The following is a 26,527-nucleotide window of genomic DNA, read 5'->3' as shown; positions in this document are numbered from 1 at the left end:
TGAGCACCCCCTGCCCTAGGGTAAACTGGGTGTAACACACGGCACACTGACAAAGCTTAACCTATTGTGACTATAACAATCTACAAGGTTAATGTAGGTTGCTTCTCTTTCTCCCCTTCCATTTTTCTGCATTCTTTCGTATCTCAAGTTATCATTACGTATATGTATTGTTGCATTTAAACAACTGTATTGTTGATAATAAAGGTAAATTATTGGTATTGTTCATTATTAATAGCGCTATTTCTATTGGTATTTGTATTGATCCATTTGTAGTGTAATAATGCTCATTGTCATTTCTGTATTATTTTTTATTTTTCGCTAACTGCTTATTTGCTATTACTTTTACCATCATATTTGTACATGTCGTATTTGCTGATGTTGCTCTATTGTTGTTGTTGTTGTTGTTTGCTGTTGTTGTTTTTGTCTCTCTGCCTAATCCCCCTCTTGTCCCCACAATTTCCCCCTCTGTCTTCTTTTTTTTTCTCTTTCTATCCCCTCCTGCTCCGGCCCGGCTGCACTAAATGATAATATAAATACATTTAATAAAGTCAAATACAAATAAAGCAACAAGAGAAGTATCCTACACTTCTCTTTTGTAAAGTAAATCTGAATAGCCGACATGGGCATCTACATCAACTATATGATTTGCCTGAGAAGCTGGACAGGACACAAAAAAAAACAAAAAAAAACAAAAAAAAAAAATTTTTTTTTTTTTTTTTTTTAATAATGTAATGCGATCTACCAATACTACCTTTGCGATCGACTGGTAGATCGCGATCGACGTATTGAGCACCCCTGGTCTAGACAGTGTTCAATGGATGGAGTTCAGTATTGTTGTGTGCCATGTGTCCTAAATACTTTTGTCCATTTGATGTATATGACTATCCACTGCCGGGCTCTCGATTTCATTTTTGCTGGAAATGGACCAATATTTGAAGCTATAAGTGTTAGTTAGGCACTAAACAAGCTTATCCCTGTCACCGCCTTAAACGAACACCCAGCGCTTTAAATAGGCAATCTGTGCAGGCTAATGCCTTTTGGTAAAGATTTCAGCATTGCTTTACAACTACTTACTGAGGCTTAACCCTGAGCTAGTCGAGCACAAATGGTCTCTTTCTCTCCCCTTTTCTATTCAAGGGCCTTTTAATCCTTCAAAAGGCCCGCAGTGTTCAATCACATAAGTGGGAGGGGACGAGGATGAGAGGAGGGGGGGTCAATGCCAGAGATGAAAGTAACACAGGGATGACCTGCTCCTGCACAAAACGCATCTTGAGTCTTTTATCAGAGGTGAAGCATAACTGAGCGGCCTCATTTGGGCTATCACAGCAACAGTGCTCATGCCCTTTACCCTACCCCGGTGCAATTAGTGGCAGCCATTTAAGGGGCAATTTAATCGTCCGACTTTATTCTGACGGGTTCAATCATTTGTCAAAGACATACTAAGTGTCCTCTGTAATTGCACTATTCACCAAGGCCAAATAACACGTTCCCCATGTCTTTGTGCATGCTCTCATGTGAAAGAAAGGTATTTCTGCCGCAAGTATCTCGTTTCACTTTGACTCTCATTTCAGTCTTTAATTCTGTTTTTCAACCTTTTTTGAGCGAAGGCGCATTTTTTTCCATTGAAAAAATCCGGGGGAACACCACCCAGCAGAAATCGTTAAGAAATGAAACTCAGTAGACAATAAAAAGTCGTTGTCTCAGTTGTTGGATATGAATTTAAACCATAAGCAACCATGCATCACTATAGCTCTTGACTCAAAGTAGATGTACTGTCACCACCTGTCACTTCATGTCGTGACTTATTTTGAGTTTTTTGGTTGTGCTCCCGTGCATTGTCTTGCGCTCCTATTTTGGTGGCTTTTCCTGTTTTTTGGTATTTTCCTGTTGCAGTTTCATGTCTTCCTTCGAGCGCTATTTCCCGCACCTGCTTGGTTTTAGCAATCAAGAATATTTCAGTTGTTGCTATCTTTTTTTGTGTGTGGACATTGTTGATTGTCATGTCATGTACGGATGTACTTTGTGGACGCCGTCTCTGCTCCACAGTAAGTCTTTGCTGTCGTCCAGCATTCTGTTTACTTTGTCGCCAGTTCAGTTTTCAATCAATCAATCAAAGTTTATTTATATACCGTATTTTCCGCACTATAAGGCGCACCTAAAAACCACACATTTTCTCAAAAGCTGACAGTGCGCCTTATAACCCGGTGCGCTTTATTACGATTCATTTTCATAAAGTTTCGATCTCGCAACTTCGGTAAACAGCCGCCATCTTTTTTCCCGGTAGAACAGGAAGCGCTTCTTCTTCTACGCAAGCAACCGCCAAGGAAAGCACCCGCCCCCATAGAACAGGAAGCGCTTCTTCTTCTACTGTAAGCAACCACCCGCCCCCGGAAGAAGAAGAAAAAACGCGCGGATATCACCGTACGTTTCATTTCCTGTTTACATCTGTAAAGACCACAAAATGGCTCCTACTAAGCGACAAGGATCCGGTTCATAAAAAGACGCAATCTCTCCATCCGCACACGGATTACTACCGTATTTCACAGCAACTGATATTCCTGTGAACCGCACTGTGGAACGGGAGCACGTACGGTGAATATTCGCACCACAGGGAATGAGAAGTCATCCTTCACTGTGGTTCTAGCTTGCCATGCTAACTTCCACCCATGGTGATATTCAAAAGGAAGACCTTGCCAAAAGAGACCTTTCCAGCCGGCGTCATCATAAAAGCTAACTCGAAGGGATGGATGAAGAAAAGATGAGCGAGTGGTTAAGGTAAGTTTAAGTTTACGCGAAGAGGCCGGGTGGCTTTTTTCACACAGCTCCGTCCATGTTGATATACGACTCTATGCGCGCCCACATCACAGATGGTGTCAAAAAACAAGTGAAGCACACAAATACAACACTCGCCGTCATTCCGGGTGGATTAACCAAAGAACTCCAACCGCTGGATATTGGTGTCAACAGGGCATTCAAATCACGACTGCGAACGGCGTGGGAACAATGGATGACCGAAGGCGAACACACCTTCACTAAGACGGGCAGACAGCGCCGGACGACATACGCCAACATTTGCCAGTGGATCGTAAATGCCTGGGCAGATATTTCGGTCACAACTGTGGTCCGAGCTTTCCGGAAGGCAGGATTCACAGAACTACTGGACAACAACAGCGACACTGACTCCGATGACTTCGACGAGACGGAACCGGCCATTTTGGATCCCACGCTTGCGCAACTTTTCAATTCGGACACCGAAGACGAAGAATTCGAAGGATTTACGAATGAAGAATAACTTCAGAAGGTGAGCGCTATGTTTATTTTGTGTGTTGTGACATTAACGTTCGAGCAACATTATGTTGCTATTGCTCTACACCATTTTGAATTTTACTATGTTTGTGATTGCACATTTGCGTACATTTTGGGACAGAGTTGTTAGAACGCTGGTTTTCAATATATTATTAAAGTTTGACTGAACTGTCTGACTGTTTTTTTGACATTCCCTTTAGCGCAGCGTAGGCGCGGCTTATAATCCGGGGCGGCTTATTGGTGGACAAAGTTATGAAATATGTAATTCATTGAAGGTGCGGCTAATAATCCGGTGCGCCTTATAGTGCGGAAAATACGGTAGCCCTAAATCACAAGTGTCTCAAAGGGCTTCACAAGCCACAACGACATCCCCGGCCGGCTCAGATCCCACATCAGGGCAAGAAAAAACCTCAACCCAATGGGATGACAATGAGAAACCTTGGAGGGGACCGGTGCAATGGACGTCGAGTGGATCTAGCATGATATTGTGATACTCCAGTCCATAGAGGGGCAAGCAGGAGATCATCTTGAGCGGAGACAGGTCAGCAGCGCAGAGACGTCCCCAACTGATGCACAGATGAGTGGTCCACCCTGGGTCCTGACTTTGGACAGCTAGTGCTTCATCTGTGGTCACCAATTTTAGTTTTGTTCTGCATAGCCATCCCTAAGCTTCAATGCCTTTTCTTAGCGGCACTTGCCTTTTGTTTATTTTTGGCTTAAGCATTAGATACCTTTTTACCTGCACACTGCCTCCCGCTGTCGTCTGCATATTGTGATCACGACAAGCCAGTGTTCCCGACATCTACAAAGCAATTAGCTACCAGCTTCCACCTACTAAAATTGAGGAGAATAGCATGGTTACTCTGCCGAGCTCTAGACAGACACATAATTTGCAGATTATAATTACTGGTTTGCAAAAAATATTTTTAACCTAGATAGGGTTATCTGCCATGGCACACCAGACTGTATCTCACGGCACACTAGTGTGCCGCGGCACAGTGGTTGAAAAACACTGCTTTAATCAACATTTCACATTTTATTCCATTGCTTCACATACAGGCAATGTTGGACAGACAACTGAATTTCTAAGTAAAAATGAGAATAAATAATTGGTGTATGTAAAGTGCCTTTTACTTTTAAAGCCATTAGGCCTTATGTGTCAAAGTCAAGGCTAACGGGCCAGATCTGACCCGCGAATGGATTACCTACGGCCCCCGGGATGATATTTGATTAGTATTAGAACCGGCCCGCAGGCCACAGCCGCCTGCTGCTGTTTTGCACGCACCAATACTCCATCAGTGTTGGCGCTAGGAATTTTCAAAATGGGGTCCCAGGGACCCCATCAAGACATAAGAATGGGGTCCCACAGTGAAATTTTGGGGTCACACTGTATGTGTATATATATATATATATATATACATATATATATATATATATATATATATATATATATATATATATATATATATATATATATATATATATATATACACTGTACATATAAATTGACAATGTGTCCCAGCTGGCCTGGGAACACCTCGGGACACCCGAGAGGAGCTGGACGAAGTGGCTGGGGATCTCTGCTTAGGCTGCTGCCCCCGCGACCCGACCTCGGATAAGTGGAAGGAGATGGATGGATGGATTTATAAAATGGTGTCAGCACAGCAAAGGCAGACATTCTCTTTTCCGTACTACAAGGCAAGCCATTATTGCATTTAAAGGGAAGCGCCAGCTGTTATGATTACCTTGCCAGCAGGCACCGACTGTCAGCTGCATGTCGATCTCCGACGGGTGAATGGGCCAGTCGTCAGTCACCAGGTAGGGGTCATAGGTCACTCCATCCACATATAGTGTCACCGCTGGGAACTCTACATTGATGACGTAGTAATGCCACTCCTTGTCACAGATCTAGCAGAGAGGAAATATATTGATCAATTGTAGTAAAAGCGGAAGACAATTTGCAACGTTTCAACGTTAAACTTTAGGAAAGTCCACTAATTTGCACGCAAAGCATGGAAATGACAGAATACACACCAAACCACCTTAATAATTCAATGTCCGATTCACTATCTCTGTTTATGTTAAAGGGGAACATTATCACCAGACCTATGTAAGCGTCAATATATACCTTGATGTTGCAGAAAAAAGACCATATATTTTTTTAACCGATTTCCGAACTCTAAATGGGTGAATTTTGGCGAATTAAACGCCTTTCTATTATTCGCTCTCGTTGTGACGTCACATCGGGAAGCAATCCGCCATTTTCTCACTTTCGTCGGTGTGTTGTCGGAGGGTGTAACAACACGAACAGGGACGGATTCAAGTTGCACCAGTGGCCCATAGATGCGAAAGTGGCAAGAAATTGGCCGAAATTTGTTCAAAATACGAGGCTGTGGGGAAAGCCGACGAAATGGTCAGTCGTTTGTTCCGCACACTTTACCGACGAAAGCTATGCTACGACAGAGATGGCAAGAATGTGTGGATATCCTGCGACACTCAAAGCAGATGCATTTCCAATGATAGAGTCAAAGAAATCTGCCGCCAGACCCCCATTGAATCTGCCGGAGTGTGTGAGCTATCCAGGGACAAAGGACCTCGGTAGCACGGCAAGCAATGGCGGCAGTTTGTTCCCGCAGATGAGCGAGCTAAACCCCCTGGATGTCTTGGCTCACACCGTCCCTTATGCCACCGAAGATGATCAAGAGAAGAATATCGACCCTAGCTTCCCTGCTGACATCAACTCCAAAACTGGACAGATCAGCTTTCAGGAAAAGAGAGCGGATGAGGGTATGTCTACAGAATATATTAATTGATGAAAACTTTATTCATTACTCGCGGTTTTACGTAAATTATTATACATAAACTGTGTTTACCAAAAATGTAGCTTAAAAACATTTATTTTTTTCAATCATTCGAGTACTTTCGGGTAGTCTTGTGTAATGCAGTATTTTGTGTCTATTTAGGTATGGTTAACCTGAGTGCTGAAATCGTGGAAAAATATATGTTCTTAGCGTGCCTGAATTGGGCTGTCTGCACTCTCAAAGTGCATGTTGTTGCCAAATGTATTTCATATGCTGTAAACCTAGTTCATAGTTGTTAGTAATTATCTTATCAGACAGTGTTAAGCCGCTGAAATCCGAGTCTGAATCCGAGCTAATGTCGCTATACCTTGCTGTTTGTTTGTATTGGCATCACTGTGTGACGTCACAGGAAAATGGACGGGTGTATATAACGATGGTTAAAATCAGGCACTTTGAAGCTTCTTTTAGGGATATTGCGTGATGGGTAAAAGTTTGAAAAAAACTTCGAAAAATAAAATAAGCCACTGGGAACTGATTTTTAATGGTTTTAACCCTTCTGAAATTGTGATAATGTTCCCCTTTAAGCAGCATGAGATATCTCATAGTCACTATAAGAAGGGAAACAATAAATTATTATTTTCATAAAAAACTTGTTTGCCACTGACATGTATGTGACTTAATATCGTCATGATCTGACAATTTAGTATTTTGTTTGACCAATCAGTGAGGAGATCGCCTGGAATCGGGTTGGCCGTACTCTATACACGACTCTGTTGTAGTCTATACACTACTGCCATCTAATGTCTATAAAATCTACTATACTTGCAAATGAGACACCGAAAGGAGTCTAAGAAATCAAGATATAACTAGACAGTACAGTTATCATGATCATTTACTACTCACTGTTACATTTTGAATCAAAAATGGGATTTTATCCATCCATCCATCCATTTTTTACCGCTTATTCCCTTTTGGGGTCACGGGGGGCGCTGGAGCCTATCTCAGCTACAATCGGGCGGAAGGCGGGGTACACCCTGGACAAGTCGCCACCTCATCGCAGGGCCAACACTGATAGACAGACAACATTCACACTCACATTCACACACTAGGGCCAATTTAGTGTTGCCAATCAACCTATCCCCAGGTGCATGTCTTTGGAGGTGGGGGAAGCCGGAGTACCCGGAGGGAACCCACGCAGTCACGGGGAGAACATGCAAACTCCACACAGAAAGATCCGGAGCCTGGGATTGAACCCCAGACTACTCAGCAACTTCGTATTGTGAGGCAGACGCACTAACCCCTCTTCCACCGTGCTGCCCCTGGGATTTTATCATTAAACACATTTACATTTATAAACACAAAAACACAAAAGTACCGAAAATTGGTACTGGTATTGATTCACAGGTACTAGAAAATTGGTAGCGCATCAGTTCAAATGTGAAAGGTGCCCATCCATAATAGTGTGTCCATTGTTTTTGAATAGTTTAGATGAAAATAGGTATGTATCTGACAATACACAACATATGCAATATGAATGTTTCTCAAACATTTATTCCGCCAAATGAGGTATGCTAATGAGGTTGTTTTCTTCTAAACGACTACAGGACAATTATCTCTGCTTAACAGAGAAGAAATGACACGCAACCTTCTGCCAGTCTACCCAATACCAAGGCCAAGAAATAATGAGTATTTTAACCAAATTATAACAACTTATCCGCCTATTACCAGAGGTGTGGACTCGAGTCACATGACTTGGACTCGAGTCAGACTCGAGTCATGAATTTGATGACTTTAGACTCGACTTGACAAAATGTAAAAAGACTTGCAACTCGACTTAGACTTTAACATCAATGACTTGTGACTTCACTTGGACTTGAGCCTTTTGAATTGACATGACTTGACATGACTTGCTACTTTCCCCAAAACCCAAAGATGAAAAAGTTATTCGGGAGCGCTCCGTATTTTTCATTGTGTACTTGTCTATCAGCGTTGCGTGTGTCAGCTGGTGTGCTCTCAGTACAACAGCCAATCAAATTAGATCTACTTTGTTTTCATCACACAGCATTCATCCAATCAAATTGCAGGACAACCAACGAAGAAGACATGTCCAAACCACACGCCAGTGAACAAAAAATGATACCTAAAATAATTTCGTTTGGGTATAAAAATTACGAGGTGGTCAACACAAAACGGTTTGCAGTATGCAACACATGCGGTTCGAAAATTACTGATGGAGAGGCAACAACTTCCAACTTCGTCTGGCATTTGAAGCTGCACAAAGAAGGGTAAGTTTTGAATGTAAGATAACGTTTATTGGCTAAGTAACGTGACTTTTATTTGCTGTGTAGTTAAATCAGTGAGGCTGTAAACTCACTCCTAACGTTATAACGTTATTGCAAACACGGGAATCTGTTGCAGTTCATTACCTTATTCATACTTTTTGTTCAGTGATTTTTTTAAGCAGGGTTACGTTAGTCAATATATCACACGTAACGTTAGACGGCGGTCAGCAGCACCGCGTATTTTAGCCACCTAAAAAAAGACAAAAATAGTAAAATAAAGGTCAGTTAAAATGTATACTATATTATGAATATGTGTACCGTTTTAGCTAGCTTTCTGACATACTGTTGGTTGTTTACCTCAGTGGTCCCCAACCACCGGGCCGCGGCCCGGTACTGGTCCGTGGATCGATTGGTATCGGGCCGCACAAGAAATAATTTTATTTTTTTAAATTATTTTTATTTTTTTATTAAATCAACATAAAAAACACAAGATACACTTACAAGTAGTGCACCAACCCAAACCCCCCCGTCCCCTTTTGTTCTGGGCATTGAACATGAAGACTCTTCCTTCACTGTTCCGAGTGGCCATGAGAGTCTTGGCAGTGCCTGCCTCCAGTGCTCCAGTGGAGCGAGTTTTCAGCCATGGTGGCATCATACTACGCCCCCATCGTGCACAAATGACTGACAGACTCTTGGCTAATTTGGTCTTTTGCAAATGCAATGCAGCATAGGGCCCTGACATATAAAAAGTACAACTTTTTTGTTATGTTCACGTATATGTCATGTTTTTTCCAATGTTAACACTTTTGTACAAATAAGTACATTTGCACTTTATTTTTCAATGTGTTTGTTCTGTAAAGGAATGAGTTAATGTTTAAAATGACTGGTTAATAGTGCTATTATAAAGTGCAATGTCAGCACAATTTTCTTTCCTGCAATTTAAAATGCACTTGTTTTAATAAATAAATACAGCGTTTGAAAAGCATACACAATCTGTGTTAATATATTAGTCTGTGGTTAAAAGGACTTGAAAGGACTCGAAACTCAAAATGCAGGACTTAGGACTTGACTTGAGACTTTCCAGTCTTGACTTTGGACTTGACTCGGGGCTTGCCTGTCTTGACTCGGGACTTGACTCGGACTTGAGGGCAAAGACTTGAGACTTACTTGTGACTTGCAAAACAATGACTTGGTCCCACCTCTGCCTATTACTATGTGACTTCGGTTTTTTGTAATAATTAGATTTTTAATAAAAAAATGTTTTCCTTGGTTTTCATATGTTGTTTCTTTTATGGCTGAGTTTGACACATAAAATAAATTCATGAACTTGAGACAAAGTTGAATGAAATCAGTAAATTAATCATTTAGTCATAAAATGAAGTAATCAAAACATTGATTAATTAGATCATAAAAATTAAATAAATTACTACATTATTAGATAATTACACATTGAAATAATTAAATATTGAAATAATACATGTACTCTAAATCCACTTCTCAGAGCGCCTTTTAGTGGAAGACGCTTCATTGGAGGCAATGCAAAACAAGATCTACACATTATCGTTGCAAATACGAATCTTAAAAGTGCCGCAAATTTATTTGTGGTCACTATGAGATCCAGGAATCTATTTATTCATCTCAAATTGATCATTCAAATGTTAATACTGGAATTTACAAATGTATCATATGAGACTCTCCTGAGAGAATGCTTGACTGTGCCACTTAACAGAACACTTGACCATTTCTAACTGATTGCATAAGCACACTCAGGCTGTTTTTTTCTTCTTTTTCTTTTTTGCATTATCTCGCTCACTGTTTTGCCACAGTTGTGCCGGTGCTAATCAAGCTGTGTTTCGCCTCTTCCTCCCAGCTTGTCTCATTCAATGTGTGCCTGCCTCTGATCACTTTCCTTGGGGTAACCTTGCTCTGCGCTCATGAAAGTCCAGAAGTTGTTTTTCTTTCTTGGAATATTTAAAGCACTTCAGGTCAGTAAGCATCTAAAGCAGGGGTGTGTCCACACCTTTTGACTTGGGGGCCGCATTGGGCTTTTTTTTTTTTGGGTGTCCCACGATTCGATTCAATATCGATTCTTGGGGTCACGATTCATTTCAAAATCGATTTTTTTTTCAATTCAACACAATTTTTGTTTCAAAAACGATTTTTTTCCCGATTCAAAACGATTCTCTATTCATTCAATACATAGGATTTCAGCAGGATCTACCCCAGTCTGCTGACATGCAAGCAGAGTAGTAGATTTTTGTAAAAAGCTTCTATAATTGTAAAGGACAATGTTTTATCAACTGATTGCAATAATGTAAATTTGTTTTAACTACTATATGAACCAAAAATATGACTTATTTTATCTTTGTGAAAATATTGGACACAGTGTGTTGTCAAGCTTATGAGATGCGATGCAAGTGTAAGCCACTGTGACACTATTGTTCTTTTTTTTTTTTTTTAGAAATGTCTAATGATAATGTCAATGAGGGATTTTTAATCACTGCTATGTTGAAATTGTAACTAATATTGATACTGTTGTTGATAATATTCATTTTTGTTTCACTACTTTTGGTTTGTTCTGTGTCGTGTTTGTGTCTCCTCTCAATTGCTCTGTTTATTGCTGTTCTGAGTGTTGCTGGGTCGGGTTTGGTTTTGGAATTGGATTGCATTGTTGCATTGTTATGGTATTGCTGTGTATTGTTTTGTTGGATTGATTAATTAAATAAATAAATAAAATTCCAAAAATACACCCCTAATGTAAAGTATATATATATATAAATAAATAAATAAATATATATATATATATATATATATATATATATATATATATATATATATATATATATATATATATATATATATATATATATATATATATATAGTACAGGCCTCCTCATTCAATGCGTTTTCTTTATTTTCATGACTATTTACATTGTAGATTGTCACTGAAGACATCAAAACTATGAATGAACACATCTGGAGTTATGTACCTCTAAAGAAAAAGGTGAAATAACTGAAAACATGTTTTGTATTGTAGTTTCTTCAAAATAGCTCTTATCTCTGATTACTAATTTGCACATTCTTGGCATTCTCTCGATAAGCTTCAAGCACACGTGTGAAGTGAAAATCCTTTCAGGTGACTACCTCTTGAAGCTCACCGAGAGAATGCCAAGAGTGTGCAAAGCAGCAATCAGAGCAAAGGGTGGCTATTTTGAAGAAACTAGAATATAAAATATGTTTTCAGTTATTTCACCTTTTATTGTTAAGTACATAACTCCACATGTGTTCATTCATAGTTTTGATACCTTCAGTGACAATATACAATGTAAATAGTCATGAAAATAAAGAAAACACATTGAATGAGAAGGTGTGTCTAAAATTTTGGCCTTTACTGTATTTACATTTATTTATTATTATTTTATATATCTTTATCGACTTTTTAAAAAAGCTTTTGTAAGCCATCTCAAAGAGTTTTTTTCCGTGTTTTTCTCGCCATCTCCGGGTCTAAGTTGACATCTTCTCGGTTTATGGCCACAACCTTCTTCTATCCAAATAAATAGGCATGATTTATAATCTAGAAATAACTTTAACCAATTTAGAGGCAAAGCAGCAGCAGCAGCATGTCACCAGTGACAATCCACTATGTAAATAGTAATGAATGAGAAGGTGTGTCCAAACTTTTGGCCTGTACTGTATATATATATATATATATATATATATATATATATATATATATATATATATATATATATATATATATATATATATATATATATATATATATATATATATATATATATATATATGAATATATATATACATATATATATATATAAATATATATATATATATAAATATATATATATATATATATATATATATAATATATATAATATAATATAAAATAATATATATATATATATATATATATATATATATATAATATATATAAATCTCCTGATGATTGAGGGAACCCCTCATGAAACAGGCCTGTAGAGATGAAGTAGTCTTGTGATTTTTTTCCCACACATACATATATATATATATATATATATATATATATACATATATATATATATATATATAAATAAATATAAATACATATATATATATATATATATATATATATATATATATATATATATATATATATATATATATATATATATATATATATATATATATATATATGTATGTATGTATGTATGTATGTATATATGTGTGTATATACATGCATATAAAGTATTGTTTACTTATGTGGGATGATTAAACATTCTTCAACATTCAATACAATGATTAAAACTTAAGAACGTTTATGTTGCCGTCTGGGTTGGGTGTAGTTCATCTGGAGCCCAGGATGCAGAGACAGCAAGCGAAGTGCAAGTGAAAACCCCTGTATTAGGTAAAAAGGAGTGTAGCAGGAAAGTGCACAAAAAACAACAGGGCCTAGGAAGTAGTGTTGGGCGGATTGATACTGATATATCGATAGTCTACATCAGATCTGTATGGTCTTATATCGATTCTCAAATCAAAATATTGATACTTTTGATAATTTAGTAATTCAAGATTATGTACAGTATATCATTGACAGGAACACACTGGAAAGTAATTACATTTATGAGTTCTATAAGAGGACAATACACTAAACTCTCACTGGAAATAGAGCTTAGATTTATTCAGGTAAGGTTGAAATAATGCATAAATAACTCCTTTTTGTATTCTTTTTGAGCTATGTAATTATTAAAATTCACTACCTTGTAAATTTATTAGATGAATTAGACATATAGTATCAGTATCAGATTGGTATTGCCAATACCACAATGCCACAAAATGTACTCAGTATCGGATAGGAAGAAAATCAGTGATACCGTACGTCACTACCAAGAAGCCTAGGTAAAACTATGCACCACATCGAGGTCAGACGACATGGCTAGCATAGAAGGCATCCTGACCGGCAATCGGGGACAGGTGTGTTCTGAGTACCATTCAGGGTCAAATGAGGGAGGAAAACAGGAAGTGGAAACAAAATAAGAGCTCTGCACAGAAAATAATACAAAATCTATTGTATTTTGCGGACTATAAGCCACTACTTTTTTCCAATGCTTTGCACTCTGCGGCTTATGAAACGGTGCGGCTAAGTTATGGATTATTCTTTGCTAGTGTCCATAATGTTTTGATTTCAACAAATAGGTTTTATATTACACCGGCAGAGACGCTGAACAGGTGTGTTATTGTTTGCGCTACGGCGCCATTTTTTGGACGAGTTCGCTCACTGCAGGTGTTGCGTGTTGAAAACATATTTTATTGTTTCGTGCCTTGAACTGGAAGTATTCATCCATAGGCGTTTCTGCTCGTAAGGATTCTTCATTCATCACTCCAAGCAACATTTATAGTTTTACTATGTACTGTAACTAAAACAATTCCTACTTACTAAACCGTCCCATGTGTGATGTCTGTAGAGGTGTTTTCATGCATATTTGTACGTGCTATCGTAATGTGCTATCATTAGCTAATGTGGTAACACATTTACAAGTGTCTGTATTAGTATTATTAACTTACTAAGGCATTCTCTTTGTATTGTTCCAGTTTTGTAAGTTCACCAAAACGTCACCGTGGCGTTATTGAGTCTGTTTAGCTGATTGGAGAGCTAGCTTTCGCAGTTAGTGGGCCCATGACGATGACTTCTGTTTTGTTTGATCAGTGATTTTACTGCCTTGTGACAGGTTCCATTTGAAAACAATTAAGGTATGTCAATAAACATAAAAATCTTTCGTATCGGTATATAGCTGGTATGGCTAATATATTTATAAAATTACTTTTTTCTTTTAAAATTTGGTGGGTACCGGTGCGCTCTATAGCCCGGAAAATACGGTAATGGCATTTAAAAAGAAAACTTGCAACATAATTATCATATATTATGATTACATTAATGCTTGAATGCGTCTCAAAATAATGCTGACAATTCATATATCGTCAATCATTTTGGGACACTATATCAGAAAAATATACTACCGACCCCATCCATCCATCCATTTTCTACCACTTGTCTCTTCCGGGGTCAGAGGGGGTGTGCTGGAGTCTATCTCAGCTGCATTCGGGCGGAAGGCGGGGTACACCCTGGACAAGTCGCCACCTCATCGCAGGGCCAACACAGATAGACAGACAACATTCACACTCACATTCACACACTAGGGCCAATTTAGTGTTGCCAATTAACCTATCCCCAGGTGCATGTCTTTGGAGGTGGGAGGAAGCCGGAGTACTCGGAGGGAACCCACAACCCACAGAACATGCAAACTCCACACAGAAAGATCCCAAGCCCAGGATCGAACCCAGGACCTTTGTATTGTGAGGCACACGCCCTATTACTGACCCATAAAAGGGACAAGCGGTAGAAACTAGATGGATGGATGGATGATCCAAATTATCATACGGTATCATACCAAATAAAAACATTACAATGTAAACTGAATTTAGTATTTACGTGCATGTACTTCCCTCCAAACATGTCTGCGTTAATGCTGAGCCTAACACATACTTGCCAACCTTGAGACCTCCGATTTCGGGAGGTGGGGGTGGGCGTGGTCGGGGTGGGACGGGGGCGTGATTGGGGGCGTGGCTAAAAGGGGAGGAGTATATTTACAGCTAGAATTCACCAAGTCAAGTATTTCATATATATATATATATATATATATATATATATATATATATATGTATATATATATATTTTTTTATTTTATTATATATATATATACGTATATATATATATATATATATATATATATATATGTATTTTATTGCATATATATATATATATATATATATATATATATATATATACATATATATATATATATATATATATATACGTATATATATATATTTATTATATTATATATTTATCTATATATATATATATATATATATATATATATATATATATATATATATATATATATATATATATATATATATATATATATATATAATAAATACTTGAATTTCAGTGTTCATTTATTTACACATATACACACACATAACACTCATCTACTCATTGTTGAGTTAAGGGTTGAATTGTCCATCCTTGTTCTATTCTCTGTCACTATTTTTCGAACCATGCTGAACACCCTCTCTGATGATGCATTGATGTGTGGCACGCACAAAAGTGCTTTCATCAAATGCACTAGATGGCAGTATTGTCCTGTTTAAGAGTGTCACAGCATTGCTGTTTACGGCAGACGAACTGCTTTACGGTATACAAAAACGTGACTGCTGTTGTTGTGTGTTGTTGCCGCGCTGGGAGGACGTTAATGAAACTGTCTAACAATAAACCCACATAAGAAACCAAGAACTCGCCCTCCATCATTCTACAGTTATAACGTGATTGGGCAAGTATGCTGTTTATATTGTGGGTTAGCGGACTCAGGTCCTCATGGACCTGAGTCTGCCTGAATTTTGGGAGAATTTCGGGAGAAAATTTGTCCCGGGAGGTTTTCGGGAGAGGCGCTGAATTTCGGGAGTCTCCCGGAAAATCCGGGAGGGTTGGCAAGTATGGCCTAACATCTTATTTGTAGCGGTTAACGTTTTCTCCTGCAAAAAACCTGCTCAGTGGCCTTGTGGTTAGAGCAGTGGTTCTTAACCTGGGTTCGATCGAACCCAAGGGGTTCGGTGAGTCGGCCTGAGGGGTTCGGCGGTCAAGACACACCCGACTCATCGTGTAAATAAAAACGTCTCCATACCGGCGTATCATGGATACAGCAACAGCAGAAGTCACACTGATTTGCAGGTGTGTAATTTGTTGTGAGTTCATGCACTGTGTGGGAATTTGTTCTTTGAACAAGGTGATGTTCATGCACGGTTCATTTTGTGCACCAGGAAAAAAAAAACCATATAACTTTGTCTTGAATTTAAAAAAAAACATTTTGTTTTTCACAAAAGAAGGGTTCGGTGAATGCGCGTATGAAACTGGTGGGGTTCGGAACCTCCAACAAGGTTAAGAACCACTGGGTTAGAGTGTCCGCCCTAAGATCGGTAGGTCGTGAGTTCAAACCCCGGCCGAGTCATAGCAAAGACTATAAAAATGGGTCCCTTTACCTCCCTGCTTGGCACTCAGCATCAAGGGTTGGAATTGGGGGTTAAATCACCAAAAACATTCCCGGGCGCGGCCAGCGCTGCTGCTCATTGCTCCCCTCACCTCCCAGGGAGTGATCAAGAGTGATGGGTCAAATGCAGAGGATAATTTCGCCACACCTAGTGTGTGTGCGTGTGACAATCATTGGTACTTTAACTTTTTAAATGAGAAAAATTGCACCTGCTATAAAATGTCAGTGAAAGTAGCTGAAAGCCATATTCCACTTGAACAACAATGAATCACTACAACGTGTGTGTATTATTTTAGCACTGGCTAATCACAAAAAATAGGGATTCCGCAAGCAAGCGTGAACTTGAATAACATCAACTCCACGCGCTAACAAACAATAACCGAGCATCGTTACCTCAACAATCTTCAAAGAGTGTTCCAAGAGTGAATCTCTGCATCATATTTCTCATGAAAGGAACAACTTCTGTATTCCCTGATTACTTCCCGGCGGCTGTGTCTGATGCAAATTGACTGATGGATGGGGAGAGTACTGTAAACAAAGGCGAGGAAGGACTGGAAACAACTAGAGGACAAACCAAAGAGTGAAAGAAAGCGCCACGGAACAAAAGCATCACACATCAAAGATTTCCCATCATCACTTGGGGCACTCAGTGGTGACAAGAAAACAAAATTGCTATCTGCCCACCTCCAGCTCACACTTTGTCTTTTATCTGCTCTGCTTCTTTTTCGACGCCGTTCCCTCATATCCTCTTGTATTTCAAAGCACATAGGATTTGCGCGGCCATCCCACAAACTTGAGAGGGAAGATTTTGAGAGGAAACGGCAAAGAAGGGCGATAAGGTGGCCTGAGACCAAAAGATGTCAGCCAGACTGATAACAAAGAGAGATAGTGGGAGGCAGAGTAAGTTCATTATGTAAGACTAACTTTTCCAAGAGAGTGGAAGAAGGAAGGAAAATTCCATCTTACTAAGAACTAGTGTTGTAACGATACCAATATTTTGGTACCGGTACTAAAATTATTTCGATACTTTTCGGTATTTTTCGAAATAGAGGGGACCACAAAAAAATGGCATCATTGGCTTTATTTTAACAAAAAATCTTAGGGTACATTAAACATATGTTTCTTATTGCAGTTAGGTCCTTAAATAAAAAAGTGATCATACAAGACAACTTGTCTTTTAGTAGTAAGTAAACAAACAAAGGCTCCTAATTAGTCTGCTGACATATGCAGTAACATATTGTGTTATTCATCATTATATTATTTTGTCAACATTATTAAGAACAAATGGTAGAAAATTAATTATTAATCGACTTGTTCATTTACTGTTAATATTGTCATGTCTGTGTAATCATGTTTTGTTTTAGTCATGTTTTGTTTTGTTTAGTTATTGGACTCTTTAGTTTCTGGCTTTTCACTCCCTTGTCTTGTTTCCATAGTTACCCATTAGTTTCACCTGTTCCACGTTTGGACTCATTGTGCACTCTTGTTTGTCACCATAGCAACCCATTAGTTTTCACCTGTCACGTCACGCACCTGTTTCACGTTTTGAGTCACGCACCTGTTTTCACCAAAAATGTCACTGTTATTTAAGCCTACCTTTGTTCATCACTCGTTCTGCATGCATTGTCTTTATGCCACACCGGTTCATGTCTCTTTCTCACCAAGTAAGTTTCCTAGTCCATGCCATAGCTTCTGATCTATTTAGCAACTTCACTTGTGTTTTAGGCACGCTTGCCTTTTTTGTTGTATTTTCGTGTTTGTGGGAGTGAGTGATTTATGTTAAATAAATCCAAGTTTACCTTCACGCTGTCGTCCGGAGCCGTTTTTTGCGTTGGAAGAACAACCCCGCAGCAAGCTGCGACCCCCCCCCCCCCATGTGACAAATATCTGCTTACTTTCTCTTTTAACATGTTCTATCTACACTTCTGTTAAAATGTAATAATCACTTATTCTTCTGTTATTTGATACTTTACATTAGTTTTGGATGATACCACCAATCCGATACCAAGTAGTTACAGGATCCTACATTGGTCATATTCAAAGTCCAGGGACGTATTTCCTGAGTTTATAAACATAATATACATTTTTTTAAAACGAAAGAAGATGTTGTGATGTCAAAAAAATATTGACGTAATTATAGTAGTATCGACTAGATACGTGCCTGTACTTGGTATCATTACAGTGGATGTTAGGTGTAGATCCACCAATGGCGCTTGTTTACATTCGGGAATGGCGTCATTAGCGGTGACGCCGGTGAGCTACGGTGTGTAGTGAAGCATGTTTAGCTATTCCTCGTCCTGCAGGGATAATACTTGTAAGAAACTTACTTTATTTGTCGCCATGGAGGCAAGGATTAGTGATTTAGAAGTAGCTGAAACACTGCAGACGGCGAATGGACGTTCGCCGCTAGCTAGCTAGCCATGTCTTAAAGCACCTCTTCCTGAGGGCGTTTCAGTGTTATAACTTCACCTTTATCGTTAGTTTTTAAGCCAAAATGCGTCCTTTCTCCCTTTTCTGTCTACACACTGTGTCTGTTTGTAAGTACTCTGTGATTGTGTGCGACCGAACGTGCTCGTCTGCTCGTAACTAAGCAATGAGACGACGTGACTTGACGTGGGCGCGGGGGTTTGGGGGACCAGTACGTTTTAGAGACCGTATAGTACCGAAAATTATTAATTAGTATCGCGTTACCATAATAATACCGGTATACCGTACAACCCTACTAAGAACACATATGATAAAAAAGGTGCCTTTAAATAAAGCCTAAGGATGTAACGATTACTGGTATCAATAATCAACCATGGTAAAATTCCAGACGGTTAGTCAAATTTTAATTATCGAAAAACCTCAATTGATTACAGCACTTTGATAAACTCACGTCGATACTGCTCATTTCCTGGAGAAGCAGCTAGCGTGCTAATCACTAGCTGGCTTAAATGCTCAGACAAATTAACGTCGTTCCCCCATTACAAACGTCGTATCTCATTTAAACTTGTTTAAACATATCGTAGTCAGTGCAACAAAGTGTTTCTTATGCTAGTCTTAGAGCACAGCTGTTGATGTAAAGATCCGTACTCGGGCGCGCCTACAACAGGAAGTGACGTAAACCGGAAGTGAAATGTGCAACCCCTGTTTTGGCTTAATCTTTAAGAAACACTCTAAAACCTTTACCAATTAAAACAGAAGAGGATAAACACTGAAATAGCAATTATCTGGCTCTTAAGAAGCCAGAACTAATTGTTAATTGTTATATATTGTATATATTATATAAACATATAATATAATATAATATATCAGTATATATCATATACTGTATATATAATATGTAAATATGACATATATGTTATATTTTATATTGCTACTATGGTACATTTTTAGTCTACTTTATACTTGCATTATCCTTTCCATCCTTACACTTTCCATCCTTTGTAACTGAGCTACTGTGTGGAACGATTTCCCTTGTGGATCATTAAAGTTTGTCTAAGTCTAAATCTAAGTCTAACAATGTTTAATGTTTCGTCTACCGAGGAAAGTATATTACGATATAACAATTTCATATCACGGTTATCATGGCCAAAATTATGATATTTTTCCGTATTGTTGAATGTGCTCAAAAAGTACTGGCACATACACTAATATATTTTGAGTAAGTTATTAAAAAAAAGACACTGTTAAATAATTATTTTTTTTTCTAATACTTTTTAGTCTTAGTATGTTATCCGTTTCAATGGCTACGTTTTTTTTTGTTTTAAATATTGGTTTGTACTGTAGCACTTTAAAATGTATTTAAATGAAAAGTGCGTGACAAATAGAATATATTATTATTATTAGGGCTGTCAAACGATTAACATATTAATCGCGATTAATCGCATTGTTTATAATTAACTCAAAATTAATCGCAATAACCGCAAATAGATATAATTTTTCGTCATTAATAAGTGTACACTAGACAGATCATTTTTAAGTTTTTAATACCATGACTGGGCAATAGATTTGCTTTAATTAAATGGTTTTAAACATTTTGCTTTTTGAAACACAAAAAGGATATAAACATGCTTTTAAAGGTATTAAAACAAATACCTGCAGTACATTGGTATCTTGCCAGAGTGTGAATATTGTAGGAATACAGAATTTGTATTACTGCTTTAGGAGCACTTGCATTTAGAGGAGAGGAGCTACACGTCCGTGCTTAGATAGCAGTTTCACGCATTCATTACACAACATGTGGATTCTTACAATCATGCTTTGATTGTCAAAGATGTTAAATGACATTTTTCTAGCTGAATAAATGTTTCTGATATTCTGTACTTTACATGTTGAACACGTTAATGTTATTCATATCTCCGCAAGACAATGCTTTAACCTTCTCTACCTACTTATTAATAAAATTTAATATTCAGCCTGTTAAACATTCTGTAATTGCGGACTGTCAATCAGAACCGGTTATAAAAGAATATACCATAGTAATGATAATATTGTGTAATGAACTGTAATTACCCGATGTGAGCTGCAGAGGGCAGTGGCAGGCATGCCTGCAGTATTAGACCTAGTCACAGTGGTAGCGAAGAAGAAGATGAGATTGTTCAAAGACAGTCTTCCTTGCCGCTGCCATTACAATACACTTGATTTTAATCATAAAACATTTATTTAGGTAGAAATATCACAGAATAACAGAATAGCATGATCGTATTGTAAAACGATTGTTCGTTGGTTTTGTTACTTAGACCGGATGTGAAGCGTAGCGCTATATTGTGAAGCCACCATTTTTTTTTACGAAAGTCTCTGATAAAAGTGACTTTAAATTTCCTCTCCATCGTCTTTTTTTCTGCTGAGCTTGCATTCCATCTTACTCAAGCAGTTTGAGTAACAATCTACATTTTATGTTTTCAATGCACTGAACTGTAATCCAAACACGGACGAGAAGCTCTTCTCTTCTTTAAAGTTAAAGTTAAAGTTAAAGTACCAATGATTGTCACACACACACTAGGTGTGGCGAGATTATTCTCTGCATTTGACCCATCACCCTTGATCACCCCCTGGGAGGTGAGGGGAGCAGTGGGCAGCAGCGGTGGCCGCGCCCGGGAATCATTTTGGTGATTTTTACAAGCAGCAATGCACGCCAGTAGGGTTCCCTCCAATGATGTCGTCTCACCGTGATTGAAGGTAAAATTGTCTTGTCTTGTCCAGAGAACGACTTGCCATGGCTTTCGATCTGAGATTTTCATAAGGTCCTTCTTTCTTTGTGCAGATCTACTAGCTATTTTTCAGCTTGTGGCTCAACAGTAACTGTTACACTTTTCCCGACGGTCAAAAACGTTAATCACGCGTTAAAGAAATTATTGCGTTATTGCGTAAACTTTGACAGTCCTAATTATTATTATTATTTATTATTTCTGGCAAGCGTTGTGGAGTACTACTCTGTTCAGCAGTCCTTGAACTCACCGTAAAAACACCTCTTTCTCGGTATAAAACGATCACTCTACTCTAAAAGAGCACAGCTTGTAGGTTCACAGCCTGCTTGCTAAGACAGCAATGTGTTTATATAAGTTTAGATTGGGGTATGTTGTTTCCTAATGGGGAAGGATGTTGATATCTTTTGTTTTCATGTTAGCAATTAAGCTAGCGAGCTGGCGCCAGTCAGTGTGTGAGTTTATCAAAGTGCAATATCTATCTAGTATTACTAACCATCTGGGATTTCACTGCGGTCATCAAATATTAAAAATACAACTTGATTAAAATAATTTTCAGACTATAAGGCACATATAACATCCTGTTATTATCTAAAACATCGACAGTGCGCCTTATAACCTAATGCACCTAATATGCGTCTTACTTCTGGTTGTGCTCACTGACCTCGTTGCACTTTTATTTGGTACATGGTGCCATGATAAGTGTGACTAAGTCACACATAAAAGATAGGTTTGGACTGCAAGTTGACGCCTGTTCAAAAAATTATGCCCATAAGCAAGCAACACCAAATCGTTGATGTTTCATTGAGAATATAGAACATTACACATGGCGCTCAAAAATCTGTCAAAATGTTTTAGTATGACTTTGGTAAGCTACAAAGCCCTACCGCTTGATGGCTTGTCTGAGAATTAGGGCTATAGTAGTCAGACGTACTGTGCTTCAACATATGGGTATCATTATGGTGATTATAGAGACCCCCCTAAATGGCACCTATTAGAAGACATATTATCTGGCATTTTATTTTACAATATTATGCAAAAGAAAGTTTTCTTACCTATTGTAAAACATAATATATGCAAGATTTTGACCAAATAATATATGTTATATAGATTAAAAGGAAGTGTTTTAAATGTAGAAAAAAAAATCATAATATGACCCCTTTAATGCGCTTCATAATCCGATGCGCCTTTGGTATGAAAATAGACCTGAACAGACCCGCTCATCAGTGCGCCCTATGGTCTGAAAAACGCGGTAAGAACTTTTTGAGTACATTCAACAATACCATGATCATAATGTCTCAGTAATTATGATCATTTTTCAACCACTCTGATTTGTGTGCAGGCGCGCGCTTAGGGCGCAGATGCATGCATTCAGTAAATAGCGAGCAATCAAAGAAAAAGGAGAGCATTTGGAAGAAGAAGAAAAAATAAATGAATCTTCACATAGCCCAAACAAAGCAAACCAATTGAACAGGTAAAAAAAAACATGGCTCAATTGAGATTATTTAGTATACTGTCATGTATCAACTATAAATATGTATGACGCTCAACAGTGGAGCGGCGGACTGCCATCAAGAATCTGGAAAAAACATTTAAGAACATCAACTGGACTGTAAGGTAACCAAACAACACAATTATAACATGATGAACTCATTTGACTATTGATCTGGCACTAATTTCGCAACAACTGCTACTACACGGACAAACATTACAACAGCACCATTAAAACTAAAATGAATAATCCATGATTTATTTCAACAGTAGAACAATATTCAGCAAACAATTGAACAATAATTGCATTCTCGGAAACCTGGGTACATGCTGAGAAAGGATTAGATTGTAAGCTGGAAACTTATTTACTGAATTCTATCATGGAAAGAACAAGAGTGGAGGAGTGGCGATGTACATGGAGAAAAATATGATTTACAAGGTACAGTATTACAAAATATGGCCATAGAAATTGCGACTATCTAGGATGCTTCAGGATTGATATCTGTAAAGAAAATCACATTTGTTTGTCATAGGGATATACTGTAATAGGGATGTTCCGATAAGGTTTTTATGCAGCCGAGTGACATCGACCGATACCAATCACATGTATTAACTGTAAATATTTCAATTGTATTTTTGGTGAGTGCTATTGACAGTTTAACAATATCAACACAATATGTAAACTAGTTCCTTATTCTCTTTTATAACATACAATTGTTTCAGAAAAACCAAGTCAATAATACACAATGCAGGTAATTTTTTTTCATTGTCATTAAAAGAGTGTTTATATTAATTTTGTGTTGAGCTGTTAAAAAGGAATAATTAAAAAAATATCATTAAAGCAAATTAATTGTCCAGTCATTGTACTAAAATCTTTAAAATGACCTGTTAACGGTACACTTATCAATGATCCATCCATCCATCTTCTTCCGCTTATCCGAGGTCGGTCGCGGGGGCAGCAGCCTAAGCAGGGAAGCCCAGACTTCCCTCTCCCCAGCCACTTCGTCCAGCTCTTCCCGGGGGATCCCGAGGCGTTCCCAGGCCAGCCGGGAGACATAGTCTTCCCAACGTGTCCTGGGTCTTCCCCGTGGCCTCCTACTGGTCGGACGTGCCCTAAACACCTCCCTAGGGAGGCGATCTGGTGGCATCCTGACCAGATGCCCGAACCACCTCATCTGGCTCCTCTCGATGTGGAGGAGCAGTGGCTTTACTTTGAGCTCCCCTCGGATGACAGAGCTTCTCACCCTATCTCTAAGGGAGAGCCCCGCCACCCGGCGGAGGAAACTAATTTTGGCTGCTTGTACCCGTTATCTTGTCCTTTCGGTCATAACCCAAAGCTCATGACCATAGGTGAGGATGGGAACGTAGATCGACCGGTAAATATGCAGCAACACCCTGCAGGCAGTAAATAAAAGTGATGTCTCCTGTTGCTGAACTAGCCCTGATGTTATTTTTTTAGGTTCATCTCCACAGCAGGCAGTGACAAGAGTTGGCTCTGTCTTTTGTTGAATGGTTTCAGCATCATACTGATAAACGCTTTGAGCTCATTATCCCGTTTGGTCAGCTCATCTATGTTTAAGGAGTCACTTCCAGACTATGTTTACACTGCAGGCCAAAGTGGACTAAATCAGATTTTTTCAAAATCAGATTTTTTTCCAGATCACTGTTTAGTTTTCAAGTCGAAAGGGATTTTTATTAGACTTCAATATCACCACGCACAGGCCCTAATGTGGCCCCAATGGGACCTCGACGTCACCTGCATGCGCAGTTCTAAGGAAGTTGACCAGATTCCGTAAATGATCAAGGAAGTTGCTACTACACAAGAAAACATGGACCCCACAGATCAGCGTGTTAGTGGGTTTGTGCCGTGGCTGTTGTGTAGAGGAAGGAGGCAGATGATGGTAAACAACTGCAGGAGGAGGAAGAAGAGAATTGCGAAAAGGAAAGTTATCGACCATAGATGATGTAGACGTGGCAAACAGTTTGCATTGCCGTTTCGACTGCAGTCACGTTTGAAAAGATCAGATTCCAAACGAATTCGGACTTCCTCCTGATGTGGCCCAAATCTGATGCCAACATATCAGATTTGAAGCACTTTAGAGAGGTAAGACAGGCAAAAAAATACTCCATCTGTGACAGATTTGATGTTCAGTGTAAATTGAGCGCGAGTACAGTCAGATCTGTTTTCTGGAGTCGTTTGGCAGGCATATGTTGTTTCCGTTTAAACGCATCTATCCATGTATTGAGCAAGATTGGCGGTTTATAGAGTAGCTGACCCCATCAACCCAGAAACACACCTAAGCGGTGAAAGCATTCAGAGACTCCGAACTGTTCTGGCAACCAAGGTCTTATACGGTGCCGCTCTGCTAAAGACTGGGTCATCAGTGTATCAATCAGCTTATTGTCAATTTTGCCGAACAAGTTAAACATGAACAAACTATTGACTGAGACAGGAAAGCAGGGATGTTGAAATGACGACATGCGTGACAAAGTTGGCATGAGTCACAAGTAGAGTGACGTTGGCCATGAAACAGAATAATCACACCTTGTGTTGTTAAAGGCCTACTGAAACCCACTACTACCGACCACGCAGTCTGATAGTTTATATGTCAATGATGAAATCTTAACATTGCAACACATGCCAATACGGCCGGGTTAGCTTACTAAAGTGCAATTTTAAATTTCGCGCAAAATATCCTGCTGAAAACGTCTCGGTATGATGACGCCTGCGCGTGACGTCACGCATTGTAGAGGACATTTTGGGACAGCATGGTGGCCAGCTATTAAGTCATCTGTTTTCATCGCAAAATTCCACAGTATTCTGGACATCTGTGTTGGTGAATCTTTTGCAATTTTTTCAATGAACAATGGAGACAGCAAAGAAGAAAGCTGTAGGTGGGAAGCGGTGTATTGCGGCAGGTGTTGTGCCGAATAACACACCGCCGCCATAGAATGCACCCCTTGACTGTTGTGCCGCATAACACAGCCGGTGTTTCATTGTTTACATTCCCGAAAGATGACAGTCAAGCTTTACCATTGGCCTGTGGAGAACTGGGACAACAGAGACTCTTACCAGGAGGACTTTGAGTTGGATGCGCAGACGCGGTACCGTGAGTACGCATGCAGCTGCGGCTTCCAAACATTTGATCGCTTGCCCGTACGCGCGTGCCGCTATGTGCATGTCACGTACATAACTTTGGGGACTTTGAGGAAATATATGTGCTGTATGAACTTTGGGGAGGTGAACAGTACTTTGGGCTGTGGGATTGAGTGTGTTGTGCAGGTGTTTGAGTTGTATTGGCGGGTTATATGGACGGGAGGGGGGAGGTGTTTGTTATGCGGAATTAATTTGTGGC

The 26,527-nt window shown here is 38.9% G+C and overlaps 1 protein-coding gene across 1 annotated transcript in view; it reads right to left on the bottom strand.

Annotated features, from left to right (window-relative positions):
• Positions 1 to 26,527, bottom strand: part of LOC133572578 (calsyntenin-2-like) — an 839,649-nt gene that overhangs the window by 122,726 nt on the left and 690,396 nt on the right. The window contains exon 9 of the mRNA XM_061925391.2: positions 5,052 to 5,214. Coding sequence (XP_061781375.2) covers positions 5,052 to 5,214 — 163 coding nt within the window. The remainder of the gene's footprint in view (positions 1 to 5,051; positions 5,215 to 26,527) is intronic.

The sequence above is a fragment of the Nerophis lumbriciformis genome, linkage group LG30 (assembly GCF_033978685.3).
Source record: "Nerophis lumbriciformis linkage group LG30, RoL_Nlum_v2.1, whole genome shotgun sequence".
Lineage (NCBI taxonomy): Eukaryota > Metazoa > Chordata > Actinopteri > Syngnathiformes > Syngnathidae > Nerophis > Nerophis lumbriciformis.
The sequence above is the reverse complement of the archived record's forward strand: the minus strand, read 5'-3'. Positions and strand labels throughout refer to the sequence as shown.